The sequence below is a fragment of the Dioszegia hungarica genome (assembly GCF_025882075.1).
Source record: "Dioszegia hungarica strain PDD-24b-2 chromosome Unknown MKK02contig_24, whole genome shotgun sequence".
Taxonomy (NCBI): domain Eukaryota; kingdom Fungi; phylum Basidiomycota; class Tremellomycetes; order Tremellales; family Bulleribasidiaceae; genus Dioszegia; species Dioszegia hungarica.
In genome coordinates this window covers 1-20,494 of record NW_026515778.1, presented here as the reverse complement: position 1 = coordinate 20,494, position 20,494 = coordinate 1, and the positions used below count along the sequence as shown (strand labels likewise).

The following is a 20,494-nucleotide window of genomic DNA, read 5'->3' as shown; positions in this document are numbered from 1 at the left end:
TGCACCCCAAAGTGTTTCGACTCAAATGCGGTGCTCCTATCCCTTGTGCCCCGCTATCTCCAGAGCGAGGGGTGCGCATCGCCTTGCTTCCTGCTACTACACGTTCGAGTATTGACGCACCTTTGTCCCTCACCCTGCTCATCACTGCCGAGCCAGCTGTGGCGGGCGATGAGAGCCGGGCAAGGAGCCGGGTGGCAACTGCCACAACTGCAAGTGTGCCACACTCGACCACGTGTCGCTAGGTCGCTTCAGGGTCGTGTTTCATCTTTCCATCTTCAGCTCCTTCAGAATCCTCCCAAGTTGCCATCTCACTCACTCTGTGAGCTATATACCGCATACTTCAGCATGACTACAGCACAAGCTCAGACGCCGCTTCCGGCACTTCCGTCCCTCACCTCGAATCCCACCTTCTTTCCCACCACCCCAGCCGACCAAGACGCGTCCGGCCCTTCAGCTCTTCTGGGCAAAACAACCTCATCAACACCGTACTATCCGCCTCTTCCGACTATTGCGACACATCAGCCTGCACCAGTGACATCTCCAAGACTGCTCTCCATCACTCCGACCCGGACAAATATCTCAGCGGTGCCAAAGTCAACTTCGGGGAATGGGCTATACGGTCTGAGCGTATCCCAAAGCCAGGCGAGCCAGGCTGCTACGGACTGGGAGGTCGCTTTCGAGAGACAGGAGGAGGAGCGTTGGGGAGAGAAGATCAGGAGTGACCTGTCGGGCTGGAGGGGTGGCCATGGGTGAGTGAACATCTCGTTGCTGAAGCTAGGACGATTGGCGGGGTGAAGGGGTTTCAGCCGGACAGGTGTATTTTCGGCAAAGCTCGTCACATACAAGAGTTTACAGCTGACTGTAGTAGAGTGGTTCGATCGACCTACTCGCGCACGGCTGTTCCTGGGCTATCATACTTTGGTCAAGCCAAGACTGGTGTAGTCGGCCTGCATCTGCCAAAGGAGGTCATAAGGGTCGAGCGGGATTGGTCGGATGGAGAGATCTGCCAGTGAGTTCACCTCACACAGCGCAATGATGAGCGTTGTGTACCCAGACAAGCTTGGTTACGATCATGTCGTTAAGAGACAGGTAGGGAGTGGTGCTGACCCCCAGATTCGAAACAAGCTTTCCCATGGAGCTGGACGGAAGAGTGAGCTATCCTCCCTCAGCTATGATGGACACCAATGTGTGATCGCTGCTTCTTGGCTGATCCCCTAGATCACTCCTATGGCCTTCCAATCCCTGATCGAAAGCATCAACACCCGCCTCACCGCCGCCTACTCTATCCGCGGCGCCGCCATTGACAATCTCATCGCTATCGCAAGCTGGTGGACTAGTATCTGGTGGCGTACAAGCTGTTTTGAGCGGAATCTGCAGGCGGCGGAGAAGCAGATCAAGGAGGCGAATGAAGGGGTGTTTAATCCGGCTGGACTGAATGTTCTGAGCCCGCGGGATGTGGCCTTGCAATATGTGAGTAGCGGAGTTCAATTGTTGGGATGAGCTGTGCTGACTGTCCAGCTGGAGATCGAGTAGGTCTTGCACCACTTGGGAATGAGGACGTAGCTGACTGGCAGATACTACTAGATCAGACTTGACGCGCAATCCTGCTGGACCACACCGCCAATACCGACCACCACCTTACGGGGATCTTCAAAGCGCTATGATCGCTTATTAGTCCCTAAGGTCGTCGTATGGCCATCGAGAAGTGGTCATCGCGTCCAAAACGGCGGATCAGCCCATCGGTCCGGCTGGCGATCGACCAAGGCGGAGAGACAGGAGGAGAGAAGGAGCGGATCTGAGTCGGGAATGCGGCGATAGCTGTGGGTAGGATCTGGGCGGATCTGACGTAGGTGTGCTATAGGGAGGATGTCCGGGGCCTATCGGAGGAGCAGAAGACGGCAGGTCGTGCATGCGGTCAGCGCCAGCGTTGGGTCAGATCTGCTGATGCTGCTTCCGACGGAACTTGACTCGGTTGAAATTCCATCGCTTCACCCGCAACATTGCTAAGCTTCCAGTAGACTTTGCTTTCAGCTTGATCAGCATCATATACAGCTAGAGAGACCGCGCCAGCCCAAGCCATATTATACCAGAGCCAGTCAATTCGCTAGCAAAAGAAAGGGGCCCGAAAACCAGGTCGAAATCCCTCAAATTGCACCCAAAAACCATGTCCGCCCCTCGCCAGATATCGCAACCCCCCACAACCCCTCCCTCGCCCTTCACCTTTGACTCTGTCCCGAAGGCTATCGAAGCATACAAGAATGGCGAGTTTGTCGTTGTGATGGATGACGAAGGGAGGGAGAATGAGGGAGACCTAGTCTGCGCAGCTGGAAAGGTGACCACGGAGGGGATGGCATGGATGATCCGATGGACCAGGTTTGTCCTCTCTCATTCTCTACTTGACCTTCGCTGACAAATTAGCGGCTTCATCTGCCTCTCATTACCCGCTCCACGACTCGCCGAGCTCGGCCTCCCCCCTCTCCTCCCCCCAACAGGCATCTCCCAAGATCCCAAAAACACCGCCTACCACCTTACCCTCGACGCCTCCTCCTCGGCCGGACACCCGGTCACGACGGGTATATCCGCACATGACAGAGCGTACGTCTCGAGGCTGATAGCGGATGGAGCGGGGGAGGCGGACTTTACCCGTCCGGGACACTTGGTCACGCTGAGATATACCGAGGGGGGCGTCAGGGAGCGGAGGGGACATACGGAGTGTGCTGTTGGTGAGTACTTCCCTTGTCTCCCCTTCTTACAGCCCAAGGGTGGTCATGCTGATTGCTAGACTTGTGTTATCTCGCCTCGCTGCCCCCGGCTGGTCTGCTGTGCGAGCTGGTCCACCCCTCAGACCCCTCCGGGAGCATGGCACGCCGAGACGATAGCTGGCGGTTTGCAAGGGAGTGGGGATTGAAGATCATCAGTGTGGAAGATTTGGCGGCCTTTGTGCAAGGGGAAGGAGGAGAGCTGGTGCCTAAGCGGACCAAGGCATAGCATGCAGGTGTAGTGTCTGCAGATGGTGGATACAGCTGGGAATCACAAGGTGAGGGTGCTCAGCATACTGACTTTCCGCACGTGAAGACTACACATTTGTCGTATGTCACACTCTCACCTCTGCTACTGATGTACTGAATTCTGATGTTATGTTGCCAAGTCAGACCTGCCTGTACGGATACGTCTCCACTCCCCTACCTGCCATTCCCCTCCTTCACCCTCCGCCTAGCTTAATACTCGATCATCACTCTCCTTTGCCGTGGCTCCGCCCTTCTCCAAGCTCAACCTCAGCTTCTCTCTCTTCTCCGCCCTAACTTTATCTTCTCTCTCGACCCACCTGACGCCCTCGAGCTTGTACTGCCTCGTTGCCTGCACCCAGATAGCCCTTTGCCCCTCGCTCTCCGCCCATTCCTTCTGAAATCTATCCTTCAATTCCGCCACGACCTCCGGATCCTCATCAACCTTGACCACCCATCCTCCAGTCCCCATCTTCCTACTGACCTCTCTCGCCCGAAACTCCGCCCACGCCCGCTCCGGATCCTCCCTACTCGATGTATGCTCGTGGCCGTGATCCGCGAGGTAGGGCTGGACCGATTTGGCTGCAGCGGAGAGGGTGAGGAGGGTCTTTGCAAACTATAATCAGCCCATATCTCACAAATGCGCCGAGAAGGCAGCTCACTTCCTCTATAGCTGACCACTTGTTCACATCGGCATCATGATACGCCTGTTCCGCCATGTTCCGCCGCTCCGCTCGCATTTCTCTCGCTTTGCTCATGAGCGCCGCCTCTTCCCGCTCCCCCTCGCTTCCGGCGGGAGCTTCAAGCTTCTCTCTCGCCTCCAGCTGAGCGAGCACGTCGACCTCGGCCGACAGGTAGTCGCTCAAGGGAAGAAAGCCAGCTGCCGACCCCTCGAACCGCTTGGCGAATTGGGCAAAGGCGTCTGAGAGGGCTCTGGACAGGTCGAGACACGCCTCGTGGTCTGGTCGATCAGCTTGATCCCATATCAAGCCAATTTGGGATAATTCACCTTGTTCCATCGTGTACGCCCTACTGACTGGCTGACTCCTTGTGTTCGGCGACAACTCCGTGACCAAGCGCGCAAGACCATCGTGCTCGGCCATCGATGTACCGGCGAGATCGGTCATACCGGAAGCGACCTGTCTCCTGCCCGAGTCGACACCTCGGCTGAGTATGGCGCCATAAGAAGGCGTGGTACTGAGAGGTAGGTGGACGGCGGTAAGAAGTTTGCGTAGAGGAGAGTACGAGCCCGCATCATCCCTGCGACGTCAGCTCATTCTCATTGGGCCATATTGCGTTGACTCACTTTGATGCTGGCTTCACCGGGAAATCAAACACCCTGTGCCTCCACAGAACGCCCAGAACATCATCCTTGTCATCCTTGTCCCTACTCGACATCGCGGCTAGCGGGCCCGGCCGCCTCCAGTACTCGCTCTCCACCTCCTTGGGGTAGAACCCCGCATACTCCCAATCGACGACGCACTTGATCTCAAACGTCTCGGAATCGAGCAGGAGATTGTGCCACGCCAGGTCGCCATGGCAGAGGACGTATGGGCTGTCGGCGTCGTACCGCCGGTACTTGTAGTCGCTCAAGGGGAGATGAGCGTTCTCGAAGCGCACGGCAAAGAGAGGAGGGCCGGCGAAGCTCCGGCACTCGGGATCCGTGAGTGCCTGGAGCTGACTGATATAGCCCTCGAGCTGATGGACGATACGAGCACGTCCTTCCGGAGTGATCTGAAGCGCTTTGGGCGGTACGCCGTCCTTGACGAATTTGGTGACCAGCTGAACCGGCGCTCCGGGCTGGTCGTTGAACTCGACGATGAACGGAACGGGTATAGTGGTGTGCTTCCGCACGTATTGAATAGCTCGAGCCTCATTGCGAATGGATATCCGAGACTGATCGGGAAAGATTTGAGGGGTCTTGCGCTCAGACAAGGAGACGCTCTCCTTGACGACCTGCCGTCCCTTGCCGCTGGGACTCCGGCGTTCGTAGACCCGTGCATCACCGGTGAAGTGGTCGAGCGGAGGTAGTTGAACTCGCTTTGGATTTGACATTAGGACTGAACTGAAGTATGGTGAATATCAGGCAGCTTGAGTAGGCAACGCAGAATCAAGCTCCTTCCGACCGCCCACACACAGCATCGTCAGGCACGGTTGCCCGACCGCAATTGCCCACTTTGTGCCCCATTTTACATACTCAGCAAAGACTCGGCGGGCATGCTTCGGACCTAAAGCGCATGATTAGTCCTAGGGTATATCGTTAAGGCCACAGGCGGGAGCATGTATGGATAAGGGCAAACAACAACCACAACCGTCTCAACGACCGCAAGCTGGTAGGTGCCTGGTGACGTCATGCCAAGTCAAACCTTCTCGCCACCAAAGACGACTTCCCTTCTATCTCTTACCTCTCCATCTCACCCAACGCCAGCCACATCAAACAGCCTGCTCGTAGCGCACCTATCCATACCAAAAAGCAACTCAGCACTACAATGAGCACCTCCACCGAGCCCACGGCGACCAGCACCGCCCCCATCACCGCCCCGGGCGCAACCACCTCCCCCACCTCTCCCATCTCTCCCTCTACCACCCCCTCCAACCCCATCCCGACTGCCACATCTACCCAATCCGACAAGCTCATCGCTGTCGCATGCTATGCCCTTGATCCCTCCTCCAAATCCTACCGTATCCGACCCGCGGTCGCCTCGTCCCTCTCCCCTCTGGCCATTCTCGTCGCCACGCCATCTACCGCCTCCTCTTCCACCCAGCCCGGCGTAGTCGCCTGCTTCAACGCGGCCACGGACCTCGTACATCATCTGGACGAGCAGCTCGCTCGGCCTCCCAACATGGGCGAGACGCTCTCGGGATTGTTTAGGCCAGCTAGTGCCGAGCTGGGCGGGAGGTTGAAGAAGCTGGGGGAGAAGGTCAAGTCCGGCAAGGAGAAGGTGCCGGTGGGTAAGGGCGGAGAGGAGTGGAGTGGCGACAGAAGGGTGGAGGCGATTGAGTGGAAGGAGTTTGAAAAGATCTTTGGGACAGAGTAGGCGGCGGGCGAAGGGAAATTGGTTGAGGTCAAAAGGAAGAGGCGGGACGTGGTGCAGGTTTAGATGACCGACAGGAAGATGTAGTAGCTATAATAGATGTCCTAGCCAGTAGAAGATACCCAAGAGATACATGTAAACTGTAGATATCGACAAGATGGGCCTACACCGTCTCGACAGATCGTGTTATGGTCATCCTTCAGATTCTCCTTTCCAGATAGCATCACAGCTCAGATTCACCTCTTTCCCACCGATCCGCCGCCTAGAGCAACTTCTCAATCTCCACCTTGAGCTGCTCAGGTGTCGTATTGGGTGAGTACCGCCCGACAACGTGGCCTTCTCGGTTGACAAGGAATTTGGTAAAGTTCCTGTGGGTCAGCTCTGCCTTCAGTCAGCCTTTGACACCCTGACCATAGCTCATGCCAACTGAGCACCCAAACGAGACCACTCCCTCGTGCACCACGAAAGGCAAGCTAGGACACTCACCACTTGATAGAGGTCGTGCCTCCGATCCCACCTGCCCCGTCGACCTCCTTCCCATTCGCCTTGAGCCACGCAAAAACGTCATTCATATGTGCGCCGTTCACCTCAGACTGGTAGATCAGCTTCGACTTCATCTCCAGCCCTGCCCGTCTCCGCAGCCAAAGGAGAAAATGACCTTCTTCATCAAAGGGAAAGTGACACCGTGGTTGACCTGACAGAAGCTCGCAATCTCCTCGTCCGATCCCGGATCTTGTCCACCGAACTCGTTACTCGGGAACCCGAGCACCTCGAGTCCGCGAGCGGCGTAGGTCTTGTGCAGCTCTTCGAGCCCGGTGTATTGAGGGGTGAAGCCACTGTTCAGTCAGCTTTGCGCGCAAGCTGAGATAAGGTTTGAGCCCGGGTCCAGGCCTAGATCAGGAACAGCTTGTTCCTGTTCCTGGATCACACAAACTCTACCGCAAATTTGGATCGGGGCGAAGAAGAAGAAGACATACCACTTGGACGCAGTGTTGACAATCAACACCGCCTTGCCCTTCAAGGTCGCAAAGTCCAGCTCGCCCTTACTTCCCGGAAGCGCCGCCTTCAGGTCGTAGAAAGACCGCTCCTTGACACCCGCGGGAACAGACTCGAAGCCGAGGATATTGAGGTAGTTCATTCTGGTCTGTGTGGAGTAGATGGAGTGGCGAGAGGAAGATGAAAGTGGTCGATGAGAGAAGGGTGGTTGAGGGAGAACAAAGGATATACGACTTGTGCCGAAGCCCGAGCTCGACCTTGAGCGCTTGAGCTTGAGCGGCTGGAATACTCCGCGGATATCGGGGGTGACGTATCGGATTCGGCGTGGGGCCAGAAGCATGCGGGATTATCAGATAGGAAACGTCAGCGATGGTGTGTCGGACGTCGGGAAATAGGCGTTCGGGGGTATTTATGGGTCGAGAGGTTGAGAGGGGAAGGTGGATCGTGGATGATAGGCAATTGAAAGGATGGAGGTAAGCAAGGGGACGCTGTACGCTGGAGGTATATACATCGCCGGCGACGGATATCGATGTCTGAGCCTTATCGCCTCGTCCGCTTCCCCTTCGGCGCCCGCTCCGTGCCTCTCACGGCGACTGCTATCAGATGACCGCTTGGGCCTTGGGAGGCACACTCTCGCGCTGTGTCTGCATGGGACCGTGACCGAGGGGAACGCCGAGACAAAGTACAGTGTGTACTGCGCAGAGTCGCAGCTGCTTGTGCTTTGGCAAGGTCCGGCGTGCCGCTGGCAGGCTGGCAGTCACCGTATGTACCGGTGGTCCGTACGGCCCGTATAGGCCCGTATGGAACCAGAGCCGCAACCCGAAGGACTATCATCAAAGTCCGATCGCCGAGGTCCGAAACACCGCAAGGTCTCGGCGCAAGCGGAGACGAGCCCACTGCCCAAAGTTGGTTCGCGCCAGCAAACTGTATAAGCTCTGGCTTGTATCAGCCTAGAGGAGCAATCGCCGTCCAGACAGACGGTAGTGGCGGGCTGAGCGCTGGGAAGCGAAAATGCTGGAAGGCCGGCGATCGGGAGTATGAGAGTAGGCTGATAAGTGTACTCTATCTGATTGTACCTCACGAGGTGGTGCCTTGTGCCTAGATCGCTCCGCTAGAGATGACCGACGATGCAAGAGCAGTCAACCGATATCTCGCGGTCAAGTCGCTTGAACGGAGGCGCGGGAGTCCACACAGACCTCGATCTCGATCTCGATTCCCACTTGACAAGATAAGAGGTCCATAGCAGATAGCAGATGTAAAGATCTAAGGTCTAGTCAAAGGTAATCTTGGTCGGAGCAGGCGCATCCGACATGTCCTTGTAGAAAGCACCATATGATCCGTGCTCTATCTTTATCAGTATCAATCCTATACACTGCTAATGGAAGAACTAGTACTCACCCTTCTTCTTGATGGTACTAGGGAACCTATCCATCTCTTTTGGAATCTCCGCCCCAACATCCCTTAACACCCGCATAAATTCGCCAGCAAGGGACCGCTCGTGGTTCTCGCCAGTGAAGAACGTGAGTGCCTTGCCGGTCTTGCCCGCTCGGCCTGTCCGACCGCATCGGTGCACAAAGTCCTCTGTCTGATCAGCTCCTCTCCCACAGTCTTCCCTCATGGATGGATTCAGCAGCTGAAGCGACGTACCAGTAGTCAGAGGGAACGTCACATTAATGACCAACCCTACATCCGGGATATCCAACCCCCTAGCCGCCACATCCGTAGCCACCAAGACATTCACATCGCCCCTCTTGAACTGATCCAAAGCCCTGAAACGCGCCTCTTGGCCCATGTCCCCATGCAGCGCGCCGACGCTATACCGGTTCCGCCCGATCGTCTGTTCCAGGCGTTGCGCCTCCTTTTTGTAGAGCGCGAAAACGAGGATACGGGTAGGCGCGGCGGGAGTGGAGGGGTGGGCGGCCATGTGCGCGCGGAGGTGGTGCAGCATTCGGGGACTGATCATTAGCCTCACTCGCACCATAAGCGACACAAGCTCACTCTTTCTCGCGTCCAGAATCAAGGACCTCGACAATCTGCTCGATACGCTTGTTGGCGCTGAGCTCGTCGGAGCCGACGGTGATCCGGACGGGGTTGTTGAGGAAGGTGGAAGCGAGGCGCCGGACGGACTCGGGCCATGTTGCCGAGACTACAGGATCAGCTTTGTGTTTCGCGCTTATGAGCGATCAGCAAAGTTCAGCTTACACATGACGGTCTGCCTGCCCTCAGCTTTGGTGTGGGCGATGATACGGCGGATATCGTTCTCGAATCCTTGGTCCAGCATTCGGTCGGCTTCATCTAGGACCAAGTACTTGACACTACCATGTCAGCTCTGAGTACTCCGCAATGAGGAGATGGAGCTGGAAGCTTACGTTGACAAGTCCATATCTCCCGAATCAGCCAGATCCAACACCCGTCCCGGCGTCCCCACAACCACCCTCGTCTCCTTCTTGGCCAGACTCGCCAGCTGCGCATCCTTCCCTACACCTCCATACAGGCATACCGACTCCACGCCCATCTTCTTCCCCAGATCGCTCAGCGTGTCGTGGCTTTGCAAGGCCAGCTCTCTCGTTGGCGCAAGTACCAACAACTGTATCACGCCCGCTCCTCCGCCAGCACCGCCCTTCTTCTTCTTTCCGCCTCCGCCACCGGTGGTCGAGAGGGTAGAGAGGAACTGTAGACCGGGTACGCCGAACCCGAGGGTTTTACCACTTCCGGTCTCGGCGACACCGACGACGTCTCGGCCAGCGAGGAGAGGGGGCCAAGCGCAAGCCTGGATTGGTGTAGGTTTGGGGAAGCGAGAGAGGAAGGAGAGGATCGAGGGCGAGACGGGGAGACCGGCGATGGAGAGCATGGGCGGGAAGAGGTGAGGGGTAAGGGTGATGCCTTGTTCGGTGAGGTAGGTGGTGTGCTCGGCGGTGAAGTTGGCGGGGACGACCGAGGGCGCAGCGGACGAGGACGAGGTACCGGCGGCAGCAGGAGCCTCGGTGGATGCCCCATTGGCTTTCTTGTCCTTCTTCGACTTCTTCTTGGGCTGATCTGCCGACGCAGCAGAACCCTCCGCTGCAGCTGAGGGAGTAGGCTCAATAGCCACCTCTGCATGCTCCGCAACTCGCTTCCGCTTCCTCTCGTCCTTCCGCTTCTTCTTCTCCTCCTTGCTCAGTCCATCCTCCTTCGACCCGTCTGCAGGTGAGACGAGCGTAACCGGGGTGGTTGACGGACCAGCTTGGGCGGGGGTGGACGAGGAACCGGCGATACCGGCAGCAGCTGCTTTCTTGGCCTTTTTGGCCTCCTTTTTCGCGCGCTTCTCTTCTTTTGAGAGGCCAGCCTCAGCGGCAGGTGCTTGAGCGTCGATAGACATGGCGGGATTATCGATCTTGACAAGCGGATTTGGAACGGAGGACATCGCAGAAGCTCTGGGCATGCACCTTGCACCGATCAATTGATCGCAACTTTTCAGCACGTTACGGCATATGGCGTAAACCTATACTCGATACTGATCCCGGGTGGCAAACTCGGTTTGCTCTAGCTACAGTAGACAGCTCTAGACAAGCTCTAGATCCAGATGTGGTGGAGGACGAGGCGTAGAATGTATGTCAAACGCACAAGCCATATACGACGAGAATATCAAGCGGTGCATGCCGGCCAGACCAAGAATGTGCTGGGTTATCGGACAGGAGAAAGGATGTACGCAAAAAGGGGTGATCATCAAAGGACCTGCCCAGAGTCACCTGTCTCGGGCCGTTTGAACACATTTCTACCCCCATTATAAAAAGGGATCAGCTTTCCCCTCTTCTCTGTCTCTTCACTTTTCATCCCAATCACCACCGCTCACCGCTGAGAAGACTGTCTCTTCACCTCCCCGCTTGTCTCACTTCACAAACCGATCACCTGTACCATGTCGTCTCCATCTTCGTCAGATCTGCTGGATTTTACCGGGGACACTCTGCGTGAGTCCAGCGTGACCACCAAGGACCGCGAAGACTACCTCCAGCAGACCTTCTCTACGACTCCGGACGGTGACGGTCGGTGCCAGAAAGCCTTTCGACTCTTCGAGCTACCCACCCAGCTGAGTCGCATCAAGACCTCTTTTGGCGGATCGACCGGGGTTCATGCCATGACCGAAGACCAGTTTGTGGCCGCTCTCAGCCCCGAGGAGGCTGTCGCAGTCAACAACATGCTCCTGACCTGTAAACCGAACGATTACTCAGCGTACAACATCAAACTCCCGGACCCCAGTCGCCCCGGTCCGACAGACGCAGTTCCTCCTGGTGCGAACGGCGCTTAGGAGGGTCGAGTCCGATCCCGCTCACACTCCGTTGTACATATCCCTCAGTGATCTTGTCCACAGTTCTCATTCCCTACACCTCGTATTGTAAGCATGCATATACCATCTGATCTTTGGATGTTAAAGGGGCAGTCTGCTGCGACAAATTCACCACTGAGCACATGTACAAGGCAAGCATGATCATCTTGGACTCGAGGTCCTTCATACCCCGCTCGAACGTGCCCTTACAGAAGAAGTGGCGGCCAGAATTCACTACGATACCGACGATCCATTGAATTCCATGAGCTGCACGGTATAAAGGACTTGCAAGGGACCACTGCCAGCTTGCGATTGAAGCAGAGAGAAATGGCGCAGCCTCCCGGCGTCCTGCTGAGTGCCAAAACGCAGGAATACCTGACAGGCCTGAGAGATCCCCGGGTTCCCGACCCCACTGATTTTATTGCTACCAGCGGTACCGTTCGAGAACTAGATGCGAGGGAGGAACTGAGGGGAACACGAGAGCCCACTGCCGGCGAAGTCGGTCGGTGCCAGCCTCGGGGGGCGAGACGGACTCGGAGATGAGCTAGACTCATATGCAGGAACATAGCTGCACTGCTGCTGAGGCATACAGGACGTTCATTTGCAGTGCATGAGGTGAAATGAGGTGAAGGTACTCCGCTCTTGCGAGGTCAGTTACCTGGTCCTCACGTGGTTCAACGACAGCGAGTGACCCAGGAGAAGAGGCTCCAGAGGTTCGTCGACTCGGTCGACTTGGAGCCAGCCGCCCCGTCCATGCCGTTCACACTGAGTGTTCCGTCGCTGGACTTTGTCACAGTGTTCTCACCTGGCACAATGGGATACGCTCTCCCACCGATCACGATCTTCTCGTCGAGGATGGAGATTTCCAACCCATTCACCTTGAAGTCGCAGCTGTCCGTAGGCCTGCAGCTCATCGTGGAAGACATGCCTTCAACGCTCACGGTGAACTTCCTGGTCCGGTCTGGGTACGTCAGCCGTGCGAACTCAAGTGCACACTTCGACAGCGGGGCTGTGTGGTGTTCTCCTTGCAGAAAGACTTACTTGTATCCTTTGGTACAGATGTAGGTTGCCCGGTTGTGTATGATGAGGTAGAGTTGAGTCGCGAGTAGCGATAGCGATGTGATATGAGAGATTAAAGACTGGGTTGAACCGGGGCTGTTGGGCCTGGTATAGCACAGGAGACTGGCGTAGAGATCTGCCAGTTCGCCGAGGTACGGAGTGAACATGAAGGGATCATATGTGTGAGACAGCATGTGCACGAAGTAGGCGTAAAAGGATTTGAACCGGGGAACACTCTAAATCGAGGGCTTCAGCAGCTGGCTGGGGTCTTCTTGTATCGTGCTCGGCGAGCGGTGCAGCATTGGTCAGGATACGTCGAGGGAGTGCCACATACAGACTACATCCGATACGCTCTGATCAGGCACTATGCCCAGCTAGGGCGACAGTATCAGTCAGCTAATGCAGTCAAAGTGCTCATATTGACTCACGAGTGTGGCACTTTTTGCCACCCGCTGGATCGTGGGGAGGACCAATAGGCCGTTTCCAACAACCCGTTATTGCTTGAGAGTGCTAGGCTCAGTCCACAGTGCGGGATCAGTAGCGCTATACGCCCCCGTTGTGTGCAAGCACTACACCGTACTTGGGCATGAGCGACGGCCATGCGCCACCCTCACTACGCGGAGAGGCGATGACGGAGACGGGCGAAGAACTCCGTTGCCCCGACCTCGGCCATCGGGCATCTCGGGCACGGCCACGTTTGGCTCACCGATGATGATGATCTTTCTTTGGCGCAGCTATCCCTCTCGCACTCCACTCATACTTATTATTCTACGCCTAACTGTCGTCCTGACCTGCATAGCTATCTTCTCATAAGCTCTCACAGTTTCGAATCCCCCATCGAAGAGACATTTTTAACTACAACCAAAAAAACGAGCTAGACAAAGGTACACAAATCCCGTCTATCGCTCAACCCCTCATCGTCATCATCGCATCCTCGCCCTCCATCCTCGCCGCCCCGCGCAAGCGCCTCATCAACATGGTGACCACAGCCGCCGCTTCTTCTCTCCCTACCACCCGCTCCTCCTCCCCTACTCCACCCACAAACCGCTTTTCCACTCCCCCACCTCCGCCACCCGCCGGCGCCGTCCCGACCGACTTCCGCTCCTCCTTGGCCGCATGGTGGAACAACACCTCATACAAAGAAGCTCGGATCGCCGAGGAACGACTATTGAGGCGGATGGCTCACTTTCAACCTCCTCCGCCTGTCGAAGAGGGGAGAGGATGGTTTGGACGCGCTGCTACGGCGGCGCCTACGCCTCATCCGGAGATGCACCAAGAAGCCCCGGCGTCCGCTGCGGACGTAACGAGCGCGCATCAGCGTCAAGGGGAGGAGGTGTCTCAACCTATTCCGATCGAAGGGACAAAGCTGGTCGCTACCCTCCGGAACGTGTTCATTTCGACGCCAAACCCGCTTGCGGCGCCGCAGCATCCGGCGGATCCGATCATCGTGGAGCACGATTCGCCAGCGGGGTCAGCGTCATCCTCTCAGGCGAGTCTGGACAAGACGTGCAAGGACAAGGTCAAGTCTGCAGGGAGGCGAAAGGCGGGCAAGACGGAGGATTATCTGAATACGCTGGAGATCAGCCGACCGGAAGATCGGGGCGAAAAGGAGGCTGTTGTGGTTCTGCACGGATATGCCGCCGCACTAGGGTGAGCTTTGGCGTTGACAACGCCAATGGTGAGAGCGTGGCTGACGTCGCAGCTTCTTCTTCCGAAACTGGGACGCCATCTCCCAGCACGCAGCCTCTACCTCCCGTCGCACCTTCTTCCTCGACTGGCTCGGAATGGGCCTCTCCTCCCGTCCCGCTCCCGCCCTCCTCTCTTCACCTTCTGGCACACCCATCCCCGCCCGCGTCGCCCGCGCAGAACACTTCTTCCTCTCATCCCTCGAATCATGGCGCGAAGCGGCCGGGATCGAGCGTATGATCCTCGTCGGCCACTCGCTCGGTGGCTATCTCGCCAGCGCGTACGCCGTGCGTTATCCACATCGCGTAAGCGGGTTGATCCTAGTCAGTCCGGCAGGAATACCCCATGGGAAGGAGTATACGCGGTATGAGACGACGGCGGAGGCGGAGCGGCAGCGCGCGCTGGGTGGGGGAGTAGCGGGAGTGGAGAAGGGCACAGGGAAGAAGGTGGATGAGGATACGATACAAGGGGGCAGTCTGGACGAGGCGGCGGCGGCGGCGGATGCGGAGCTGGGGGGCGGGGATGCGGCTGCTGCGGAGGCAAAGGGAGAAGCGAAGGAGTGGAACAAGAATCAGACGCTTCTGAGGAAGAACATGATGAAGTGTAAGTGTACCTCCTTTCTATCATCCTACTTTGCGCTGACTTGCAGTCTTCACTTGGGGCTGGGAAAAAGGAATCTCCCCATTCACCTTCCTCCGCACCATGGGCCCGTTCGGACCCATGTTTGCCGGCCGATACTCTCTCCGCCGGTTCGCCGCCCAATCCGACGAGGACGTGCGCGACCTGCACGGGTACATCTACAATACGTCCGTCCTCAAGGGTAGCGGCGAGTTTTGTATCAGCCATATTTTGGCGCCGGGGGCTTATGCGCGGGTACCGATTGTGGATCGGATAGGGGGGTTGAAGGTGCCTGTGACGTTCTTGTGTGAGTCTAATGTTTACGAGGTAGGGTGATGAGAGGGCTGGGGATTGAGAGAGAGGGGTGTGATCAAGGCTGAGCTGATATTTCAGATGGCGACAATGACTGGATGGACGTCCAAGGCGGACATGATTCCGCTGTCGAGCTCAAGAAGGCCGGGAATGACAATTGCGCAGTGCACGTCGTCAAGGATGCCGGCCACCATGTCTACCTGGACAACCCGGAGGATACGAATCGGATCATCGGCGAGGCGATCCGGGCGATCCCAAAGACGCTTTAGGCACGGGGTCTTACTGAAGGGGATGGCAAGGGGATAGGATGGGTTGTATATAGGATGATCAGGAGGTGGGGATGGGTTGGTCAGGATGTCGATAGAGTATACTATATCATATAGACGAGCTTGTGGATGTATACGATGAGTCTGATTAAATCCATTATGAGCACCGCAGTCGAGTCGGGAGGTACTTCGAAGCGCAAAGAAGCAAGACTGCATGTACAGTATAAGCCAGGACATGACGGATGGGATATGCTAAAGATATAAACATGGGATATCAACAGATGATGAGCCTAGATATGATAGACAGGAGATACCGTATCGGGAATATGCAGACAATGTCCAAGAAAGACAAGACAAGAAGCCACCAAGATCCCCGAGCCCCCTTCCCCTCCAGTCCTCTCCCTTTCCCTCGACTCCTCCCCATCCACGCAGACCCACGCTACGCCCCAGCCTGATACAGACACTGGAACAGCACATCCCCCTTGGTCCCCTCCGCGCCCGTCATCTTGCCCTCAAAACCCTGCATCCCCATCTTCCCCTTACCCTCCCTCTCGACAGGAACACCGCCGACGATGACGCCCTTCATGGGCGTAATCGGTCCCAGTCCCGAGTCGCTCATCCCGGAGCTCGGGCTGGACCCTCCACTAGCGTGGCTCGCCTGACTGTCAACACTCCCCTTCCTCCCCACGTCCACGTCCACCGGTTCCTCGATAGGGTAAAGATCCACCCTCGTCCCCTCGCTGGTCGCCATACTCGCCGGGACAGGCATACCCACCCATCCCCACTCTTCTCCCCTGATCCACCCCTCCGCCTCATCAAAGGCCGGCAGATCCTCCTCATCCGGCCCAGTAGCCAGAGCACGGGCGTACCGCGCCGGCGTAGCTGACGACCTGTATTTCCGGATAAACGCTTCTCGGCGGGTATGGTACCTTTTGGACCGGACGGGGTGGAAGCTGTCAAGCAGCATCTGCGAGAGCTCCTCGGTGCGGTAGTGCACCAACGGCGGGAGGGTGCGGTTGGGATCAGTGTATCTGTCGAGCTTGTAGCTCGAGATGGAGCGGATAGTGGGCTGTGAGGTGGAAGAAGAGGGATGAGCCCATGGGGCCGCTCGAAGCGGAGTGGAGAGTGAGCCGGGAGTAGTGGCTGTAGAAGAACCAAGGAGGGCGCGGACCTGCTCGATCATGGCGAGCTCGACGGAGGCGGGGGAGGAATCGTAAGACCCCACTTCGACGTCGATGAGGCCTTTGGTGCGCGCGTCGGAGGTGGAGATGGGTGTCATGTCATGGAGTAGGTGGGCGGCAACGATGAGTCCGCACCGGTTGGCATAAGAGTACCTGTATGTTAGCTCCGTCAAGGTCAGGTGACGGCCCAGCTTACGAGTGGAACTCGGACCCGTGTAGCCCCATCGCCCTATACGCCGGGTTTAGGACCACTCCTCGCGCACCGACCACCACATCACACGCCGCCGCCAGCGCGACTCCTCCCGCCGCCGCGTTTCCACGAAGACAAGCCATCGTCACAATCTCCCTTTCCACCAATGTCTTCTCCCCGGCGAACTTGGGGGAGCGCTCCGCGACCGTATCGCCCAGGAGGAACTCGACGATATCGTCAATCGCGTTGATATTGGCCCATGTCTCGTGCGAGGGGGATTCGGAGGCTTCGATCGTGTTGAGGGCGATACCGTTGGAAAAGTAGTTGCCGCCCATGAGAGCGAGGAGGCGGATGGGGAGGTGGGAGCGGGATGGGTCGACAGCCCATCGGAGAGCAGAGAGCAGAAGCTGGCAGTTGGCGGTGGTGAAGGCGCCGTTACTGAATGTCAGCCTAGCCCGAGTTTCAAGCTGCAAATGGGGCAGTAACGCACTAGAAGTTCCAGTAGACCATCTGCCCAATCCCACCATCCACCTCCACACTCTTCACATAGACCGCCTGCCATTCCCCCGCCTTGTACTCGAACCCATCCTGCGTCCACTCTTGCACTCCATCGAGAGCCGCCCCGTGCCCCGCCTTCTTGATCGCATCCACCATCGGCACCTTGGGGTCCAGCGGGTCCTTCAGGCTCTTCTTGGGCGGTCGGCCATGCGTGATCCAGACGCCCGCACCGCCCCCGAACCGCTGTTCCGTCTTGACAAACACCGCACCGTCCCTCGTACCCAGGATCGTCCCGTTCGGCACGGAATCGAGGGAGCCGTACCGTCCGTACAGGTGTGCCGGGATGGTGGAGGGGTCGTCGTGCACGCACGCGCCGTAGGCGAAGAGAGCGGTCTTGGAGTCGGTCGTGAAAGGAGGGATCTGTCCGCCTGGCTGAGAGTCCCCGGCGGCGATGATGCGCAAGACATCCCGGGCGGTATGTGTCGCCCAGTCCGGCCGGCGTGATTTAGACTGGAGGAGGTGTCGATCGTGGACGGGACCGCCGAGGAAGGGCTTATCGGCTGTGATGCTGCGCGCACCCCACTCCGCCTTGGGTCGAGCGGAGACGATGGGCTGACCGGCAGCGATGGTCGAAGAGGAGATCTCGTATACCCGGAAAAGAGCGGTGATGAGTGCCAACATGGCCGCTTGAGAATGTAGCCCCTGGTACAGCTGCGCCTTGGTGATGGTGCCGATAGGAGGTAGAGGGTACTGCTCCCATGCCCATACAGCGCCGCCGTCGAGCTCTTCGTTCGCCTGGAAACAGATGGTTCCCCAGTGAGAGCGTTGAGTGGGATTGAGCGAGTAGGCGGAGGAGGAGAGGTGTGCGAGGGTATCGGCGGATGAGGGGGAGAGACCGGTATCGCCCATGAGGACCCAGTCGAGGGATGAGGGTCCGGCATCTCCGGGCGGACCGGGATGGATCACGAGCGTCATCCACTGCTTGTCAGTGCCGCCCAGGTCTGACGCAGAGAAGACATACCCTGGTGAAGACACTATCCGGGATCCTAGCCGTCAAGAACGGACACAGCAACACATCCGGCTCGTAAGCCTCCGCAGCAGCTACCATGCCTTCCGCCGACCCTGCAATCTGCACCGCATAATTGTCGACGCCAAGGTGATCAAAGTACGCGACGACCTTTTGGACAAACGAGTTGACCGACGTGCAGAGGATGAGGATGCGCCAGTCTTTGAGGCCGGCAAGGTGAGGCGGGAGGGAGGGGAAAGGGCCGAGAGGGGCGGTGAGGGCCGACATGGCGCGTGGTCGCGTGTGGGTAGTCGGGGCCGAGATGATGAAGGACGTGCGGCAGATAGTGGCAGATAGATGGTGCTAAGATAAGATAGGGCGGGCGGGGGAGCTTCGAAAGTTGCGAAAGGTAGGTAGATATAGGGCGCAGGGCGATAAATAAGCAGAAGCAAAAGGATAGGAAGGATGAAATCTGATCAACAGAAGGATGTGAGGGATGAGATCTGATCAATCCAATCAATCAATATAATAGCCAGCCCCGTCGCGGACGATCTTGTTTGCTTTGCTTCGCTACTGCTTCTGATCTTATTAGATTTGATTGAGGGGGTGGATGTCAAGGTGATGAGGAGGATGTATAGCATACCGACAGTCTCTCACGTCGGTCTGGACCCTCGAAAAGAAGGGTGTGGAGTCCGTGAGTGGGCTAGTCGTTCCTGGATGACGACCACGCGGGGCGGGGCATACTCGGTGCCTGAGAAGGATGGCTCCGAGCCTCGCAGGAGTGAGGGGACTCCATGACGGTCGTGTAGGCTGGCGCTGACGGCTGACAGCCCAAGAAGCGGTGAGATCTGGCCAAGAAGGCGTCCTCGGTCCAAAGCTACAGCCAAGTGAAAGCAAGGGGCACAGGATCCTACGCTCAGCGCAATTTTGGCTCCGAGCCCAAACACCTCATTCCTCATCAACACGTGGCCTTCCCTGAAAGTGTCCCTTTGGGAGCATATCCGCGCCGCCGGGCCAGCGTGCATCCACCAAAGCCACAGGCCGCATGGAACCTCTCGAGCAACACAGCGGGATATAGGAGCTCCCCCCGCGTCCCACTTATGTATGTATCACGGATTGCTCACCTGAAACCCAAAATAATGGTAAGTTCCTGGTGGAGCGCTCCATTCAGGGGAGGGTCTCGCCATGAAACACGGTAGCTTTTGAGGTTCCTAGTCGTGATCAGGCTCCGGCTTTGGGAGGGTGGGATGGGTGGCTCACACTCGCAAGGACACTCGCAAGGCGCCAATACCGAACACATGTCACAAATGCCCTATCGCGTTTGCAAGTCTAGCTGCCCGCATCCTCTCGGCCTTGGGTCCGCATCATGCCGGCTTGCACCTGACCCATCAATTGACTTGGTACTGACACGGCAAGGAGCACGATACATTGAATGACCTCATCCGCCCAAAACCATACACCCTCCCCTCGGCATCTTGACCGCCTGCTGCCATTTTCACATACTCATGCCCTCCATCGAATCGAACCACTGTTCATTGTCATCACCGTCGGATCCAGACGAAGTCTCCTGTTGATGTTGCCTGGTGCTCTGCTGTTGGGGTGGCGCTGCCGACGCTTCGCTGTAAGGAGGAGGTGGATCATTCGGTGTGTTGGCCGCGGCAAGCACCACACGCTGCACCGGCTCACTCTGCACGGCATCGTATGTTGGCAGCTGACTGTTCTCGACAGCTCGTCGTTCCGCATCACTCACAGATTTGTCGATTGTTTGCAGAATGAGCTGGAAGGTAGGTGGATCTGGTAGAAGACATGAAAGGCTGTCTGAGTTCAGCATACCGGTTCGCCGCAAATCCTGCCGCTGACGCCAGTCCAGTCTTGTCGAGTCGGAGATCTTCGGACGCAGAAGTCCCCTTGGTACCTCACCGTGCATGTCCTGGGTCAGCTTGTTAAAGAGGGTGCCCATTTCTCGATGAAGAGCTGTCTTGATGAAAGCTTGAAGCGCACGCCTTATCCCGAGTGTGTCCGTGCACGGATATGCAGACTTGCTGGACAGGCCTCTGTCGCGCGTTGCTTGATCGGGATCGTGTACAAGGGGATCCTGGCCTGAGCGTAGCCTCTGCAGCCGCGCGCTGTACTCCCAGAAAGCTGCTTTGGCAGATGCGATCGTCTCATTCCAGTGCCTCCGAGGTACTTTTCCCGGACCGCGGGCCCAGTCGTCCGAAAACATCTGAGCGAACAGTTTTGGCGTGACGTCGATCCCTTCTGTGGTGGGTGGCAGGTGGAAAGAGCTCGTGATTGGGTCGTTGCCCGTTGCAATGTCGAAAAGCACAATTGGAGACCAT

At 57.4% G+C, this 20,494-nt stretch overlaps 10 protein-coding genes across 10 annotated transcripts; 4 read left to right on the top strand and 6 right to left on the bottom strand.

Moving 5' to 3' along the window:
• Positions 1-345: 345 nt before the first annotated feature.
• MKK02DRAFT_40291 (Golgin subfamily A member 7/ERF4 family-domain-containing protein) lies at positions 346-1,584 on the top strand (the record flags this gene model as incomplete). Its single annotated transcript, XM_053091039.1, has 7 exons — positions 346-749; positions 779-814; positions 869-1,009; positions 1,114-1,150; positions 1,219-1,470; positions 1,519-1,529; positions 1,575-1,584. 7 exons carry the CDS (start codon positions 346-348, stop codon positions 1,582-1,584), a joined length of 891 nt encoding a protein of 296 aa, XP_052942695.1.
• A 580-nt stretch (positions 1,585-2,164) lies between these two features.
• On the top strand, positions 2,165-2,988 carry MKK02DRAFT_40290 (3,4 dihydroxy-2-butanone-4-phosphate synthase; the record flags this gene model as incomplete). Its single annotated transcript, XM_053091038.1, has 3 exons — positions 2,165-2,373; positions 2,419-2,723; positions 2,783-2,988. The coding sequence occupies 3 exons, from the start codon at positions 2,165-2,167 to the stop codon at positions 2,986-2,988; spliced, it is 720 nt and encodes a 239-aa protein (XP_052942694.1).
• A 1,319-nt stretch (positions 2,989-4,307) lies between these two features.
• MKK02DRAFT_19768 (uncharacterized protein) lies at positions 4,308-5,060 on the bottom strand (the record flags this gene model as incomplete). Its single annotated transcript, XM_053086149.1, has 1 exon — positions 4,308-5,060. One exon carries the CDS (start codon positions 5,058-5,060, stop codon positions 4,308-4,310), a length of 753 nt encoding a protein of 250 aa, XP_052942693.1.
• A 434-nt stretch (positions 5,061-5,494) lies between these two features.
• On the top strand, positions 5,495-6,043 carry MKK02DRAFT_40288 (uncharacterized protein; the record flags this gene model as incomplete). The annotated part of the gene is made up of 1 exon (XM_053091037.1): positions 5,495-6,043. One exon carries the CDS (start codon positions 5,495-5,497, stop codon positions 6,041-6,043), a length of 549 nt encoding a protein of 182 aa, XP_052942692.1.
• Positions 6,044-6,302: 259 nt separating this feature from the next.
• On the bottom strand, positions 6,303-7,178 carry MKK02DRAFT_40287 (glutathione peroxidase; the record flags this gene model as incomplete). Its single annotated transcript, XM_053091036.1, has 4 exons — positions 6,303-6,408; positions 6,527-6,633; positions 6,699-6,876; positions 7,018-7,178. 4 exons carry the CDS (start codon positions 7,176-7,178, stop codon positions 6,303-6,305), a joined length of 552 nt encoding a protein of 183 aa, XP_052942691.1.
• A 1,128-nt stretch (positions 7,179-8,306) lies between these two features.
• Positions 8,307-10,394, bottom strand: MKK02DRAFT_35188 (P-loop containing nucleoside triphosphate hydrolase protein; the record flags this gene model as incomplete). Its single annotated transcript, XM_053089105.1, has 7 exons — positions 8,307-8,380; positions 8,435-8,617; positions 8,684-8,991; positions 9,035-9,182; positions 9,239-9,351; positions 9,406-10,216; positions 10,256-10,394. 7 exons carry the CDS (start codon positions 10,392-10,394, stop codon positions 8,307-8,309), a joined length of 1,776 nt encoding a protein of 591 aa, XP_052942690.1.
• A 1,619-nt stretch (positions 10,395-12,013) lies between these two features.
• On the bottom strand, positions 12,014-13,078 carry MKK02DRAFT_29912 (uncharacterized protein; the record flags this gene model as incomplete). The annotated part of the gene is made up of 6 exons (XM_053087941.1): positions 12,014-12,230; positions 12,281-12,300; positions 12,381-12,534; positions 12,634-12,751; positions 12,827-12,908; positions 13,013-13,078. 6 exons carry the CDS (start codon positions 13,076-13,078, stop codon positions 12,014-12,016), a joined length of 657 nt encoding a protein of 218 aa, XP_052942689.1.
• A 296-nt stretch (positions 13,079-13,374) lies between these two features.
• On the top strand, positions 13,375-15,283 carry MKK02DRAFT_19782 (Alpha/Beta hydrolase protein; the record flags this gene model as incomplete). The annotated part of the gene is made up of 4 exons (XM_053086150.1): positions 13,375-14,048; positions 14,101-14,687; positions 14,734-15,009; positions 15,096-15,283. The coding sequence occupies 4 exons, from the start codon at positions 13,375-13,377 to the stop codon at positions 15,281-15,283; spliced, it is 1,725 nt and encodes a 574-aa protein (XP_052942688.1).
• A 436-nt stretch (positions 15,284-15,719) lies between these two features.
• On the bottom strand, positions 15,720-18,443 carry MKK02DRAFT_35186 (uncharacterized protein; the record flags this gene model as incomplete). The annotated part of the gene is made up of 5 exons (XM_053089104.1): positions 15,720-15,938; positions 15,981-16,614; positions 16,658-17,089; positions 17,142-18,127; positions 18,171-18,443. The coding sequence occupies 5 exons, from the start codon at positions 18,441-18,443 to the stop codon at positions 15,720-15,722; spliced, it is 2,544 nt and encodes an 847-aa protein (XP_052942687.1).
• A 365-nt stretch (positions 18,444-18,808) lies between these two features.
• MKK02DRAFT_29909 (uncharacterized protein) lies at positions 18,809-20,379 on the bottom strand (the record flags this gene model as incomplete). Its single annotated transcript, XM_053087940.1, has 6 exons — positions 18,809-19,252; positions 19,280-19,366; positions 19,416-19,467; positions 19,593-19,638; positions 19,659-19,866; positions 19,906-20,379. 6 exons carry the CDS (start codon positions 20,377-20,379, stop codon positions 18,809-18,811), a joined length of 1,311 nt encoding a protein of 436 aa, XP_052942686.1.
• Between the last annotated feature and the right edge of the window lie 115 nt (positions 20,380-20,494).